General features: G+C 41.9%; 1 protein-coding gene across 1 annotated transcript in view; it reads left to right on the top strand.

The window, feature by feature from the left end:
- SF3B3 (splicing factor 3b subunit 3) overlaps nt 1-14,880 on the top strand; it is a 47,415-nt gene that overhangs the window by 31,570 nt on the left and 965 nt on the right. The window contains exons 16-25 of the mRNA XM_075995780.1: nt 742-864; nt 1,590-1,744; nt 8,625-8,799; nt 9,541-9,746; nt 9,844-10,000; nt 11,206-11,331; nt 12,060-12,272; nt 12,826-12,924; nt 13,951-14,094; nt 14,731-14,835. Coding sequence (XP_075851895.1) covers nt 742-864; nt 1,590-1,744; nt 8,625-8,799; nt 9,541-9,746; nt 9,844-10,000; nt 11,206-11,331; nt 12,060-12,272; nt 12,826-12,924; nt 13,951-14,094; nt 14,731-14,835 — 1,503 coding nt within the window. The remainder of the gene's footprint in view (nt 1-741; nt 865-1,589; nt 1,745-8,624; nt 8,800-9,540; nt 9,747-9,843; nt 10,001-11,205; nt 11,332-12,059; nt 12,273-12,825; nt 12,925-13,950; nt 14,095-14,730; nt 14,836-14,880) is intronic.

Genomic DNA, 14,880 nt, shown 5'->3' with positions numbered 1-14,880 from the left:
CTAAATACAGTTTATATAGGAAAATGATACCCCTCCCACAATTGTTCAGCTGTTTCAGAGTAAAAAGTTAGGACAATAGCAATCCTTCCACGGGGGCCAATGAAGTGGGGTTTTTTTGTTGTTTTTTAAAAATAATACCATGAGCTTGTGGATTTTTGTATATTTGTGCTTTGAACTATTGTTAACCTTTTTGAGGGTGGAGGTGCTAAATTGCCTCATTTTAGGCAGGTGGGAGTTCTCCTTTGAAGTTGATTCCTTTTAACATGATCCTACTATCTTTAGGTGATTCTTTGCCTTCTTGTGCAACAAGGTGTCCCACATGTATCTGGAACAATCTTGCCCCAGCCCAAAATTAGTCATTTTTCTTAGGTGCCTTATTCGTTTTAGGGGAAATGGTGTTTAGAGATTATAGCCTGGTTATTTTTAACTGTGAATCTATTTTAAAATTTAAAATTGTAAAGAAGAGCTTATTGTATATGGCAAAAAAAATTTCAAGGGTATATAGTGAAAAATAAGGATTTTTTACTTAGTAGATGCTGAGTAACTATTTGAATGAGTAAGTGATTTACTGAGAGAATGAATGAATGGCTGTCTGATTATCAGGGTTTTTTAAGCCACCAAGCCATTTTTTCCCATCTACTCTGATTTGCTGTATGAAATAGCCAAGGGAGAACTTTCATTACGATAACTGATAAGCTTCCCTCATGAGTAGGCTTCACCTGTTTCTCTCCCTTTGGTTAGAATGGTGTGCTGCTGAGGACAGTCCTGGACCCTGTCACTGGGGATCTGTCTGACACCCGCACTCGATACCTGGGATCCCGTCCTGTAAAGCTCTTCCGTGTCCGAATGCAAGGCCAGGAGGCAGTAAGTAATGGAAGGGGGCAGGCAGCATGTTTGGATTTTAGTGGCACCAGCTGAAAAAAATCTTTATTGTAAGCTTTACTTTCACTAATTGACCACTATTTAGCTGATTTAACATTAGATCTGTCTTCATTAGTTTTCTTTTTGTGGGAAATCTTGAATTCCTTAATCCAGAGCTTCCTAACTGGGGTTCCATGGCACTATGCCATGATTTGCTTATAGGTGGGTTGTTATCAGTCCCTTCAGCCCTGTGGGCAGACAGGGCTGGAGGGTAGCTGGAAATCTCCCATCTGTGGCACCGCTAGCCATGATTTGTCTCAATCTTATATTAATATCATGGGTGTAGTATATTCACCTCATGTGAAAGAGATTGGGAAACATATCCTTTGTGGTTAAGAATATTAGTGTTGTTGGGTGCTGATTAGTTCATTCCTTGTTACCTCATTTAATTCTTGTAGCTGTTTAGCCTTGTGATGATAGTATTTCCATTTTATACTCCTAGACATAAGCTCAGTGAGATTTAGTCATTAGTCTTGGTCATATGGCTCATACCTGTGCTTTTAGCATATGTCAAGGCATACTGCCTCTTTTCTAGGCCTCTTTTTCTTAAGATAGCCTATTAGGTTTCTAGAATATCCTGCAGACTGAAATTTAGGGATGGGGTGTTTGATCAGCATCCCATGTTTGAGTTGTTTCCAAGCTTATTTGAGATGTTTTTCTCTCCTCAGGTATTGGCCATGTCAAGCCGCTCATGGTTGAGCTATTCTTACCAGTCTCGCTTCCATCTCACCCCTCTGTCTTATGAGACCCTAGAATTTGCATCTGGCTTCGCCTCGGAACAATGTCCTGAGGGCATTGTGGCCATTTCCACCAACACTCTGAGGTGAGTGGGTCCCATGTTTGAAGCCCTGCAGGAATCCATTCTGCCAAGGGCTCAGACTGTGGTTCTGCCAGAGTGTTGGAAGAAGTTGTCAAGATATGGCAGAGAGCCGACTCTTTACCATAAGACTCGTGTGTTGAAATTGAAACCTTCATTTGGCACAGATTTTCAGTACTTGGGAGCCAAGTTTCGATGTTTGGAGTTTTAATGTCTGTTTAGACTTTAATAGTTAGCAGTACAGCCCATTCTTCCTAAGATTTGAAGGGGTTTGTTTTTGTTTCTTTTTTTTTTGAGAGAGTCTTGTGTCGCCTAGAGGAGGGTGCAGTGGTGTAATCGTAGCTCACTGCAACCTCCAGCTCCTGGGATCAGGTGATCTTCCTGCCTCAGCCTCATAAGTAGCTGGGACTATAGGTGCCCGCCACTGCATCCAGCTAATTTTTCTGTTTTTAGCAGATTCTTGCTCAGGCTGGTTTCGAACTCCTGGCCTCAAGCAATCCTACCTCCGCCTTTGGGAGTGCTAGAACTATAGGCATGAGCCATTGGGCCTGGCCCAGAGGTTTTTGTTTTCCAGCAAAAGGGCAAGGCCATTGGATTAGTTACAAGTTGAATCACAGGTAACCTTTTCTTAATGTCTTGTCATTTGCAGTGTTATGTCAAATATTAACTTCAATATAAGTTAATTAGGCCTTTAGCAAGTTGGCAGTTCATACTGACAGTTGTTTTCTTTTTTTTTTTTTTGAGACAGAGTCTCACTTTGTTGCCCAACCTAGAGTGAGTGCCGTGGCGTCAGCCTAGCTCACAGCAACCTCAAACTCCTGGGCTCAAACAATCCTCCTGCCTCAGCCTCCCGAGTAGCTGGGACTATACGCATGCGCCACCATGCTCGGCTAATTTCTATACATATTAGTTGGCCAATTAATTTCTTTCTATTTTTAGTAGAGACGGGGTCTCACTCTTGCTCAGGCTGGTTTTGAACTCCTGACCTTGAGCAATCCGCCCACCTCGGCCTCCCAGAGTGCTAGGATTACAGGCGTGAGCCACCACGCCCGGCCCCATACTGACAGTTTTGACTTCAAGAGTGAGCACTATCTGTGTTATATTCCTAGCAAGATGGAAAATAACCTAAAACAACCTAGTCAGTTAGGCTTTCTCAAGTTTTGTGGAGTTTTTTTTTTTTTAAGCTTCTGAGCTACCATAGTTGCTAACATCCTGGTTATAACTATTGGCTATTCATAATGAAACTATGGCCTGTTGCTAAGCTGGTCACTATTGTTTATCAAGTGAGCTCTCAGATTTCTTTGCAACAATTTTCAGGATCTTTTCATAGTCTATCTTTCTAGCCTTCAACATCTTTATATACCTTCTATTCCAGAATTGATCTCTCTGTACTCCTGTATACATCCTTTATATTTTTGATCTCTGTACCTGCACCTGGAATGTTTCCCCCACCCACATGTATCTCTGCCTATCAAGATTCCCCTTGTCCTTTAAGGCCTGTAGTTTGGTGTAGTTTCATCCATAGTTCCTAACTCCTGAATTCCTATAGACTTAGACAATCCCCACAGATTTTCAGATTTCCCAACAGGACTTCCCTCCAAAACTAAATCAAAGAAGGCCACTGTGTGAGACACATAAAAGCAGAGTTCTTGGGAGCTGATTAAACACTGCTCTTTATGGTACTTAACTGTTAGAACCAATCATTTCTGCTTTTTAGCTTTATGACTAATGCTGCTATGAATTCATGTGTGAGTTTTTGTGTAGTCTTGTTTTCATTTTTGTTATATACCTTTAAGAGTGGACTTGTTGGCTGGGCACAGTGGCTCACACCTATAATCCTAGCACTCTGGGAGGCCCAGGCGGATTTTTTGAGCTTGGGAGTTCGAGACCAACCTGAGAAAGCGCGAGACCCCGTCTCTACTAAAAAAATAGAAAGAAATTAGCTGGACAACTAAAAATATATAGAAAAAATTAGCCAGGCATGCTGGCACATGCCTGTAGTCCCAGCTACTCAGGAGGCTGAGGCAGTAGGATTGCTTGTGGCATGGCTAGAATGCTGGGGCAACAGAGTGGGACTCTGTCTCAAAAAAAAAAAAAAAGTGGAATTGTTATACTAAATGGTAACCCTGCGTTTTAACTTTTGAATGAGGAACTGCCAGGCTGCTTTTCAAAGTCGCTCTACCATTTTCCATTCCCACTAGCAGATAATGATGGTTCCAATTTCTCTACATCCTTGCAAGCACTTATTATCGTCTGATTTTTTTTTATTCTAGCTTTCCTAGTGGTTGTCAGGTGGTGTCATGTGGTTTAGGTTAGTATTTCTTTGATGGCTGATGATATTGAGCATCTTTAACATGTTTATTGCCTCCTTATTCTTCTTTGGAGTAATCTCTATTCACATCCATTGCCCATTTTTTAATTGGGTTATTGTATTTTTATTTTATTTTTTAATTTAATTTTATTTTTGAGACAGAGTCTCACTCTGTTGCCTGGGCTAGAGTGCCATGGTATCAGCCTAGCTCACAGCAACCTCAAACTCCTGGGCTCAGGCGATCCTCCTGCCTCAGCCTCCCTAGTAGCTGGGACTACAGGCATGTGCCACCATGCCCAGCTAATTTTTTTTTCCTATATATTTTTAGTTGGCCAATTAATTTCTTTCTATCTTTAGTAGAGATGGTCTCTCGCTCTTGCTCAGGCTGGTGTCAAACTCCTGACCTTGAGCGATCCTCCCACCTTTGCCTCCCAGAGTGCTAGGATTACAGGCGTGAGCTACTACGCCTGACCTGGGTTATTGTTTTTTTTAAGTATTGAGTTGTAAGAGTTCTTTATATGTTCACGATAGAATTTCCCTATGAAATACATGATTTACAGATATTTTCTCTTATAATTTAGGTTGTCTTTTTACTTTCTCAGCAGTATCCTTTGTAGCACAAAAGGCTAGTTTTTTTTGTTGTTGTTTTTTTTAAATAATTACATTTTTAAAAGTCCATCTGAGAACTACCTGAAGTTATCTTGGATATTACCAATGGCACGTTCCCCCACTTTTCAAATGCTGGTTAACTTCATATTTTCTAAGAAAGAATACAGCATGGGAGCATCTGCATTCCACTTTTGTACATGTCTCCCAGAGGACAGGTGTTCTTTCTGCCTGGTGTCTGTTAGCATGGTAGGTGCCTTTATGGAAACACGTCAGTGTGCGGGTCAGATCAAAGGAATGAGAACCATAGGATCAGTGGTTGTGGTTTTTGTTTTATGCTATACTTATTTTTTTCTTACAAAATGACAATTTTTGATATTTAAATGTTTTGTTTTATCACTCAGATGTTAGATGTTTTTAAAATATTTTACTTGATGTCTCCAGATAAAGGAACATGCTGATTACTACTCAGAGAATTTGGAAATCCATGAAAGTGGGAATACCAGCAATCATAGCATGTCAGGAAATGTTTGGATTTTTATTTTGTGCTCTTTTTATATATGATTCGAGTTCAGCTGTGTTTTTTTCATCCAGCACTTTGAAAAAGTTTTCTTCTGTCTTCCTTTTTTTAAAATTAAGATCTGTGGTCAGATTACATGTGATTTATTTATTTGGGGGGTATTTCTACAGTTCTTAGGGAATTTTCTTTATTTTACTTTGTTTATGTTATACTTCTTGGATCTGTTCATTTTATTTTATTCCGGAAATTTTTCATTATTTTCCTGTTCTCTCAGTTCTTTCCTTTTGGAGTCCTGATTTAGGTGTGTGTTAAATCTTCTCATTCCATCTGTCCGTGTCTCACAGCCTTGTTTTTCTCCTCCATGTTACATCTCACTGGCTCTGTACTACATTCTGAGTAAATCTTCAAATATAAAATCAGATTACTTGATATCATATCCTGCCTGATACTGGCTCTTTTTCCTCACAGTGATGGAGAATTTATTGAAAAAGATTGTTTGCTTATTTATTTTCACTTGTCAAACATAAGTCTCTTGGCCTTTGATTTTCATTGCCATTTGATTTTAGGAGAGGTAGAGCAATTACTGGTTTGCTGTTGAATCACAGCAGTGTGAGTTCCCTTGGGGGCAAGTCTTTTCTGTTTTGTTCTCCAGAGTGTCCCTAGGCCTAGCTTAGCATCCTGGCCCATAGAGAATAGGTCTCAGTGTATATTTATGTGTGGCAGGGACAGAGGAGAAAAATCTGTTTGTCAACTGAATGGGTAGTTGAGTTTCAGAAAGAATACCTGTTGTTGAGTGCCTATTCTCATTTCTATTAAAAGCCTTTTACAAAACGTATATTAGCTCTTTAGCCATTCTTACTTCCTTGAGAATTCTTTAACAATTCTGTTTTCTTGAATTATCTTACTTAAATAATAGTAATACCATTATTTTTAGTCCTCATGGAGGGGCATAATGGAGAAATGGAAGGGAAAACAGATTTGAAATAAAGTTTTAGATAACTCCAGATGCCTTGATTCCTTTAATTCAAGAGCATTGTTGATGGTTATTGAATAGAGAAGGGCATGATTATTTAGCTCCTTTATTTTTGAAATGGATGTGACTTTTCTAAGCTTATCCTTCAGCCACTTATCTCTTCTCAGTTTCCTGTGTATCTTTTTTTTCCCCTGTGTATCTTTATTAAACATGAGTTTTATGTATGTACTAGTAAATGTGTACATATGTTCTTTTTCTTTGTATATAGAGAGCATATTGCATAGACTGTTGTGGGTTTTTTTGTTTTTTTTTTTTGTTGTTTTTTTTGAGAGAGAATCTCACTTTGTTGCCCAGGCTAGAGTGAGTGCCGTGGCGTCAGCCTAGCTCACAGCAACTTCAAACTCCTGGGCTCAAGCAATCCTGCTGCCTCAGCCTCCCGAGTAGCTGGGACTACAGGCATGCGCCACCATGCCCGGCTAATTTTTTCTATATATATTAGTTGGCCAATTAATTTCTTTCTATTTCTAGTAGAGACGGGGTCTTGCTCGTGCTCAGGCTGGTTTCGAACTCCTGACCTCGAGCAATCCACCCGCCTTGGCCTCCCAGAGTGCTAGGATTACAGACGTGAGCCGCCGCGCCCGGCCTGCATAGACTGTTTTACACCATGCTTTTCTAACTTAACAATGTGTCTCAGAAATATCTTGGTGTCAGTATTGTATGGCATTCATGGTCTATTTTATAGCCATAGAGTCTTCTGTTACATGGATGGTACCATAGTTTATTTAACTAAACTAGTCTTGTCTTGGATAGTTACAGTGTTTTGCTTTTAACAGTGCTGCAGTGAAAAACCTAATACATATATCATTCCACATGTGTGCGAATAAATTCTTACAAGTGGAGTTACTGGGACAAAGGATATATTTGGCATTTTAGCAAATTATATTGCCTATCTTTTTTCCTTCCTTGACTCACATTCCATACCTTAAGTCTGAGATCCTTGTGTTTCTTTTCTGTTTTTTCTGTTTTTTCTTTTTTTAACCAAAGAGTTGCTGGCTTGCTTTTAGTTTTAACCTGTAAGCTTTTACAAGTGTAATCAACCAGGTGAGAGTGGTAGGGGCTATTTCTCAACGCTTCTCGCAGAAACTCAAATTTGAGGTTTTTCTTTGGAGTAAAACAGGCTCTTCACTATTGACAAGGTTATTCCTGAGTTGCAGAAATTCTGTACGTTTTCTCCGTGTTCAGTCTTGGCTGCTATAGTTAGACAGAAAGTACAAGAACACTTTTTTCTTGCATCTGTAGTGGGAAACTTAGCAGCAGACAGTAACTGCTCCAGCTCTGTCAAATAGATGCACTCTCTGTGTTTCTAATTCTTAAACTTTTCTCAGGTTTGGGGGCTCAATTCATTGTTGGTTCCACACCTTTTTCCCACCTCCAAAATTTTATTTGGCACATCATGTGTGATGTCATCTCCTTTTCATTTTCTTTGTAGGTTTTTACCTTTTAATTTATAGAATATTTAAAGTACAATACAACTCCATGTAGTTAGAGTTCAAGTTTTTAAGAGTACATCAGTTCTGCTCATTTGGCACATGGTTTGGCTCTGTGCATCTCTCTTTCCCGTTTGACAGAAGTTTGCTCTCTCATATTGTCACAGATTTCCTAAAGCTGAGGTGCTTTTTGTTTAGAAGGGCATCCACTTTATTTGATGAAGCATAATCAGTACAAATGCCATATATATTCAGGTAATTGTGGTGTTTTATAACAAATTTGGTATTCTTTTTTTTTTTTTTTTTTTTTTTGAGACAGAGTCTCGCTTTGTTGCCCAGGCTAGAGTGAGTGCCGTGGCGTCAGCCTAGCTCACAGCAACCTCAAACTCCTGGGCTCGAGTGATCCTTCTGCCTCAGCCTCCCGGGTAGCTGGGACTACAGGCATGCGCCACCATGCCCGGCTAATTTTATATATATATATCAGTTGGCCAATTAATTTCTTTCTATTTATAGTAGAGACGGGGTCTCGCTCTTGCTCAGGCTGGTTTTGAACTCCTGACCTTGAGCAATCCGCCCGCCTCGGCCTCCCAAGAGCTAGGATTACAGGCGTGAGCCACAGCGCCCGGCCTAAATTTGGTATTCTTTATTTTAGAGTTTGTCAGTAATAATCAAGAGGAAATTCTAACTCTTGACTATCACATTATCATTGGAGTGATGAAAAAATTTCTTTGGCGACCATAATATATGTCTCATTGGTAGAAAACCGTAATTGCCATGAACAATGATGAGGTATTGTTGAAGAGGGTGGCCTTTCTACATACTGTCTCCTTTGCAGAATCTAGGTTAGAAAGCTGTGGTTTGACATTGCCTAATGCCAACATTAGAGCTTCAGGGATTGATGTGTTCACTGTAACTGCTCATGGTTCATTTCAACAACGGTTTCTAGGTCCTCAGTGAGGACCTATTAACTCCCTTTCCTTTTGTCATAGGATTTTGGCATTGGAGAAGCTAGGTGCTGTCTTCAATCAAGTAGCCTTTCCACTACAGTACACACCCAGGAAATTTGTCATCCATCCTGAGAGTAACAACCTTATCATCATTGAAACGGACCACAATGCCTACACTGAGGCCACCAAAGCTCAGAGAAAGCAGCAGATGGCAGAGGTAATGAGACTGACCTTCAAGGGTTCAGTTGTGAAATTGTGTTGAAAAGTTTAAATCCCCATAATTGCTGATTATATTCTTTGTTATTTTTAGAGATCTTTCAGGTCCTTTAAGCAAAATCCTTTGCCAAGTACTTTGATTTAGAGGCTTTCTTTGTGACCCAGGACTAATACACCGATCTAGGTTTATTCGGAATTCAGCTCCCTCTCTGCAACAGAGTTCTTTCTTTACTCCTTGAGCTTCCAAAATAAACTGTGTTATGTTTCCTAGACTCAGGCCCAAAGGAGACAGCTTTCATATTCCCCACAACACGAGCTCTTTCCAGAAATCATTTCTCAGCAAAAACCAAATAGCCACAGCCATGTAGAACTGTGTCCAGTCTGAAGGAGAGGAGACAAGTAGTGTTAGCAGGGGAAATCAGTCGGGTTAGGTAGAAAAATGGGGTTTTCATTTTCATGTTTCTCAAACCACTAGTGTAGTATTTGCCTAAGCCAGGGTTCTTTTTGGCATTTTCTACTTATATGTAATGGACAATATTTGGTTTTTCCTTTAGTGATATTCCCACTTGTCCATGTCTGTACACCTCTCCATTTAATCTTCATTTTGGAGAGTCCTGGTTTTGGATGGCAGAGTTTGCTACTTTATATATATCATGAACTCCTACTGAAGTGTTCTTGTTGTTTAATCCACTTCTCATCCAACCCCTACCCCTGAAATTAGTTCCTTGCTTTTTGGGTTTAGGAAATGGTGGAAGCAGCAGGGGAGGATGAGCGGGAGCTGGCTGCAGAGATGGCAGCAGCATTCCTCAATGAAAATCTCCCTGAATCCATTTTTGGAGCTCCCAAGGCTGGCAGTGGACAGTGGGCCTCTGTGATCCGGGTGATGAATCCTATTCAGGGGAACACACTGGACCTTGTCCAGCTGGAGCAGAATGAGGCAGCTTTTAGGTAAGGAGCCCAAGACAATCCAGGTTTTGGTGGACTGGGACAGGAGCTCTCTGGGTCTTGACTAATGCCTGACTCTTGACATTTTCTCTGCATGTAGTGTGGCCGTGTGTAGGTTCTCCAACACTGGGGAAGACTGGTATGTGCTGGTGGGTGTGGCCAAGGACCTGATACTGAACCCCCGATCTGTGGCAGGGGGCTTTGTCTATACTTACAAGCTTGTGAACAATGGGGAGAAACTGGAGTTTCTGCACAAGGTAGGAATCAGCCAGTTGATCTCCGGGATCTTAGGTCCTACAAATTCTCCCACTTTGGCTTGAGTTAGGGGTCAGGTCTTCTGGGGACCAGCTCCTTGATTCTAATCCATCTCCTGGCAGCACATGGCAAACACTGGGCCATTCTTACTTCAGTGGTGCTCAGGAAGCCTGTGTGCTGACCACCCACAATGGCGAGATAGATGCACATGGAATATTCTCTGGGAAGTTCTTGTTCAGTGGGTACACAGTTTCAATTTGGGAAGGTTCTGGAGATGGTGGTTGTGGTTGCACAATAGTAAATGTACTGTTGAATGTACTTAATGCCACTGAAGTGTATACTTAGAAATGATTAAAATGATAAACTTGATGTATATAGCCATAATTTTTAAAGTAAAAAAATATTCTCTCCTCCACATCATTAGCACATGAATGGACATGGTGGCTCATACCTGTAATCCTAACACTCTGGGAGGCCGAGGCAGGCCGATTGCTCGAGGTCAGGGGTTCGAAATCAGCCTGAGCAAGAGCGAGACCCAGTCTCTACTAAAGATAGAAAGAAAATTAATTGGCCACTAATATATATAGAAAAAATTAGCCGAGCATGGTGATGCATACCTGTAATCCCAGCTACTCTGGAGGCTGAGGCAGAAGGATTGCTTGAGCCCAGGAGTTTGAGGTTGCTGAGCTAGGCTGACGCCACGGCACTCACTCTAGCCTGGGCAACAAAGCGAGACTCTGTCTCAAAGAAAAAAAAAGCACATGAATATGACTCCTACCCTACAGCCCTTCCATAAGGGGTATATCTTTTAGGAAATAATTACTTCACAGACCCTTCTTTGTGTTGACATTTGTCTCCTTTACAACTAAGATGTCACTTTCATTCCTTTTCTACCCCTCCACAAAGGAGGTGTCACTATTATTCCATGGTGCCAGTTTAACCAAGCACAGGCTCTGGGGCAGCATTTATCAGATACCAGGACTTCTTTTCACTTGTGGCATTGGTCCACTTGCTGGGTGAAATGGAGCATGTGGGACCTGTTTACCCAAATACCCTGTTTTGTGGGGGCTGCTATATGCGTAGTTTATCACTTGCTGGCTGGTTTCCTATCAGGTCCTATAGAAGAATGCATTTCTGGGTGGAAGGGGTGGAACTGATCTATGGCTCTGTGTTCTGATAGCTGCATCACCTGTTTTTCTTCTCACAGACTCCAGTGGAAGAGGTCCCCGCTGCCATTGCCCCATTCCAGGGGAGGGTCTTGATTGGTGTGGGAAAGCTTTTGCGTGTCTATGACTTGGGGAAGAAGAAGTTACTCCGGAAGTGTGAGAATAAGGTAAATGTGCTGATGTGACTAGGAGCTAGCTAACGGAATAGGAGAAGGCATTGGTATGGTGGTAGAGGCTAATTTTTAAAATAGTGTGTCTTTGTTGGGGCTGTGTTTTACTTTCCCATTTTCAGCTTCAGAATTAGTCCCTTGAATCTTGAGAAGAGCTGGAGTAGAAGGATCTTGTTTCTTGATTTCTTCAAACCTGCTTGTTTCTTTTTTTTTTTTTTTGAGACAGAGTCTCGCTTGTGTTGCCCAGGCTAGAGTGAGTGCCGTGGCGTCAGCCTAACTCACAGCAACCTCAAACTCCTGGGCTCAGGCAATCCTTCTGTCTCAGCCTCCCGAGTAGCTGGGACTACAGGCATGCGCCACCATGCCTGGCTAATTATATATATATATATATATATATATATATATATATATATATATATATATTAGTTGGCCAATTAATTTCTTTTTATTTATAGTAGAGACGGAGTCTCACTCTTGCTCAGGCTGATTTCGAACTCCTGACCTCCAGCAATCCGCCCGCCTCAGCCTCCCAGAGAGCTAGGATTACAGGCGTCAGCCACCGCGCCCGGCTTCTGCTTGTTTCTTTAAGCTCTCTTTTCTACCTTCTAGGAATCTATTGCTCACTGCAGTTCCACAGACCCACATATGTCATGGGCAGGGAAAGCTGCACTTTCTGTGCGTTCTGAACTCTAGAGTTACACCCATTGCTGTCCTTGTTTTCCCAGCATATCGCCAATTATATCTCTGGGATCCAGACTATTGGGCACAGGGTAATCGTGTCTGACGTCCAAGAAAGTTTCATCTGGGTTCGCTACAAGCGGAATGAGAACCAGCTCATCATCTTTGCCGATGACACCTACCCCCGATGGGTCACTACAGCTAGCCTCCTCGACTATGACACTGTGGCTGGGGCAGACAAGTTCGGCAACATTTGCGTGGTGAGCGGATGTTCACTTGGATTACAGAGATGTGTGGGAAAGCTGGGCAGTTGATTATTTTGGGTAAAGCCAAGGACCCAGGAATATGATCCCCAATATGGGAACTAAAAATGGGTATAAAATTCAATTCTACTAAGGCTTACTCTTTATATACTCTTCCAGCCTTCTTGATTTTCCCCCTTTGTTTACCTTCCTCGTTCCTATGGAACATGACTTAATAATAGGTTTAGTTCGAGTTAATGGCTAATACTTTCATGTCATGCTATAACTTTGGCTTATCTTTTTAAGCCCCACCTGACTTCTCTTGTCTATGTTCTGTGGTTTTATTTTTGCTCTTGGCTGTGTTAAACCCTTGCCCAGGGGTTGATTTTCTTGAGTTTCTCACTCCTTTGACACAGCTCCTACCCACCAGAACAGTCAGGATACTTAGGCTAAGGCCTCTGCCTAAGTGAACCTAGGCTTGCTTGTAGGGACCTGGGGCAAAGATGTTGCTTGGTGACCTAGGTGAGCAGGTGCAGGACCCAGCGCTGTGATTTGTGTTGCTTCCTTGTAGGTGAGGCTCCCACCTAACACCAACGATGAAGTGGATGAGGATCCCACAGGAAACAAAGCCCTGTGGGACCGAGGCTTGCTCAACGGAGCATCACAGAAGGTAAGATTGCAGAGAGGGGACCAGGGAAGGCACTGCTTAGTACCTTTCCTGTTGTCCTTCCTAAAGAAACAGTGTTTACTGAGTTACGTACGCCCAGTGCACAGACTATGCTGGGTGTTCCCCGTGCATGGTCCTTTCTTGTAAATCCCTAGGCTGATGATGCATAGCCTGAGACGGATGCATGCTGGGATTGGCACCAGGTGACTAAATCACTATCCCATTTTTGAGAATCTGTAAAGTAGAAATTCTCTGAGTCATTTTATCAATCTGTATAAAAATCTTTTGGGAGAGTAGTTAGTTCCTTAGACAAGTTGATTATAAGGTTCATTCCCGGTACTAAGCAGCTCTTCTCCTATTTGTGTCCTGGGCATTACTCCTCTGCTATAGCCATGTACTTCTTTATTTTATTTATTTGTATTTTACATGTATTTTATTTTATTTATTTATTTTTTTTTTTTGAGACAGAGTCTCGCTTTGTTGCCCAGGCTAGAGTGAGTGCCGTGGCATCAGCCTAGCTCACAGCAACCTCAAACTCCTGGGCTCAAGCGGTCCTCCTGCCTCAGCCTCCCAAGTAGCTGGGACTAGAGGCATGCGCCACCATGCATGGCTAATTTTTTCTATATCAGTTGGCCAATTAATTTCTTTCCATTTATGGTAGAGATGGGGTCTCACTCTTGCTCAAGCTGGTTTCGAACTCCTGACCTCGAGCAATCCACCCGCCTCGGCTTCCCAGAGTGTTAGGATTACAGGCGTGAGCCACCGAGCCCGGCCGGTTTTATTTTTTTATTGCAAACTTGATAATTTAACAAAAAAGTTTTAGGTTATAATTTATGAGAAATGTTCTAACTTCATGTTTGTGAGACATTAAACTTTAAATGGTTACAGGATTCTAAATATTGTTAGATTTTAGTTATTTTTGGATTTTAATAGATGGTGATATGTGCCTTTGGGGCACTGCCTGCTCTTGGGAGTCCAGAACAGGCTTCCAAGGGCATGCATAGTTACTAGTCTGTTTTTGACTTACAGGCAGAGGTGATCATGAACTACCATGTTGGGGAGACAGTGCTGTCATTACAGAAGACCACATTGATTCCTGGAGGCTCCGAGTCACTTGTCTATACCACCTTGTCAGGAGGAATTGGCATTCTTGTCCCATTCACGTCCCATGAGGTGAGAGCTCACACATTGCTCTAGCTTTGGCTTTCCTATGATTGTTTCTTAGCGCTGGATCTGCCAGGGAGGGCAAATCCATTTGTCCTCACTTGTAACTAGGAGTGTTCTGGAAATTGTAAGGTAACAGAAGTGCCTGGAGTGATAGGAATTCTGATTTTCCTCCCTGGGAAAGGCCATTTGTTTTTATACTATATTAGGATTTGGTTCAGTTGTGATGTGGGTATAAGGTTAGCCTGAACTTAAAGCCCTAGGACCAAATTCCACAGACTAGGAAAGGTGGAATGATGTCTGTTGGGGTGCCTGTTGCCTCATGGTGTCAACTCTGGTATTGGCCAAGTTTGGTATGTTTCATTCCAGCAAAGTAAGCTGTGATCAGGAATCTAACCTCATGTACCACTCATTACATATGGCATTCTCTCTTACACCACAAGTGCAGTGAAGCCTCCCTTTGGGTTTTAACTGTCCTTGTTGTAGCAGAAAAACCTGTGATCGTCAGAAGAGTAAATAAACATTTACCATCTGTTTGGGTGGTAGAGATCAGTGGCTTGTCTATTCATTGTGCTTGTGGAAACCATAGCCTAGTAGTTGAAATCACTTTTTTCTCAGTGACAGATTCTTTGTTTCTATCACTAGGACCATGACTTCTTCCAGCACGTGGAAATGCATCTGAGGTCTGAGCATCCCCCTCTCTGTGGGCGGGACCACCTCAGCTTTCGTTCATATTATTTCCCTGTTAAGGTAGGTTGAGGGAATGTGGGTTAGGAGGGGAGGTGTTCAGCCCAT

This window comes from Microcebus murinus, chromosome 20 (assembly GCF_040939455.1).
Source record: "Microcebus murinus isolate Inina chromosome 20, M.murinus_Inina_mat1.0, whole genome shotgun sequence".
Taxonomy (NCBI): Eukaryota; Metazoa; Chordata; class Mammalia; order Primates; family Cheirogaleidae; genus Microcebus; species Microcebus murinus.
Note: the sequence above shows the minus strand (reverse complement) of the source record. Positions and strands in the feature narration are given on the sequence as shown.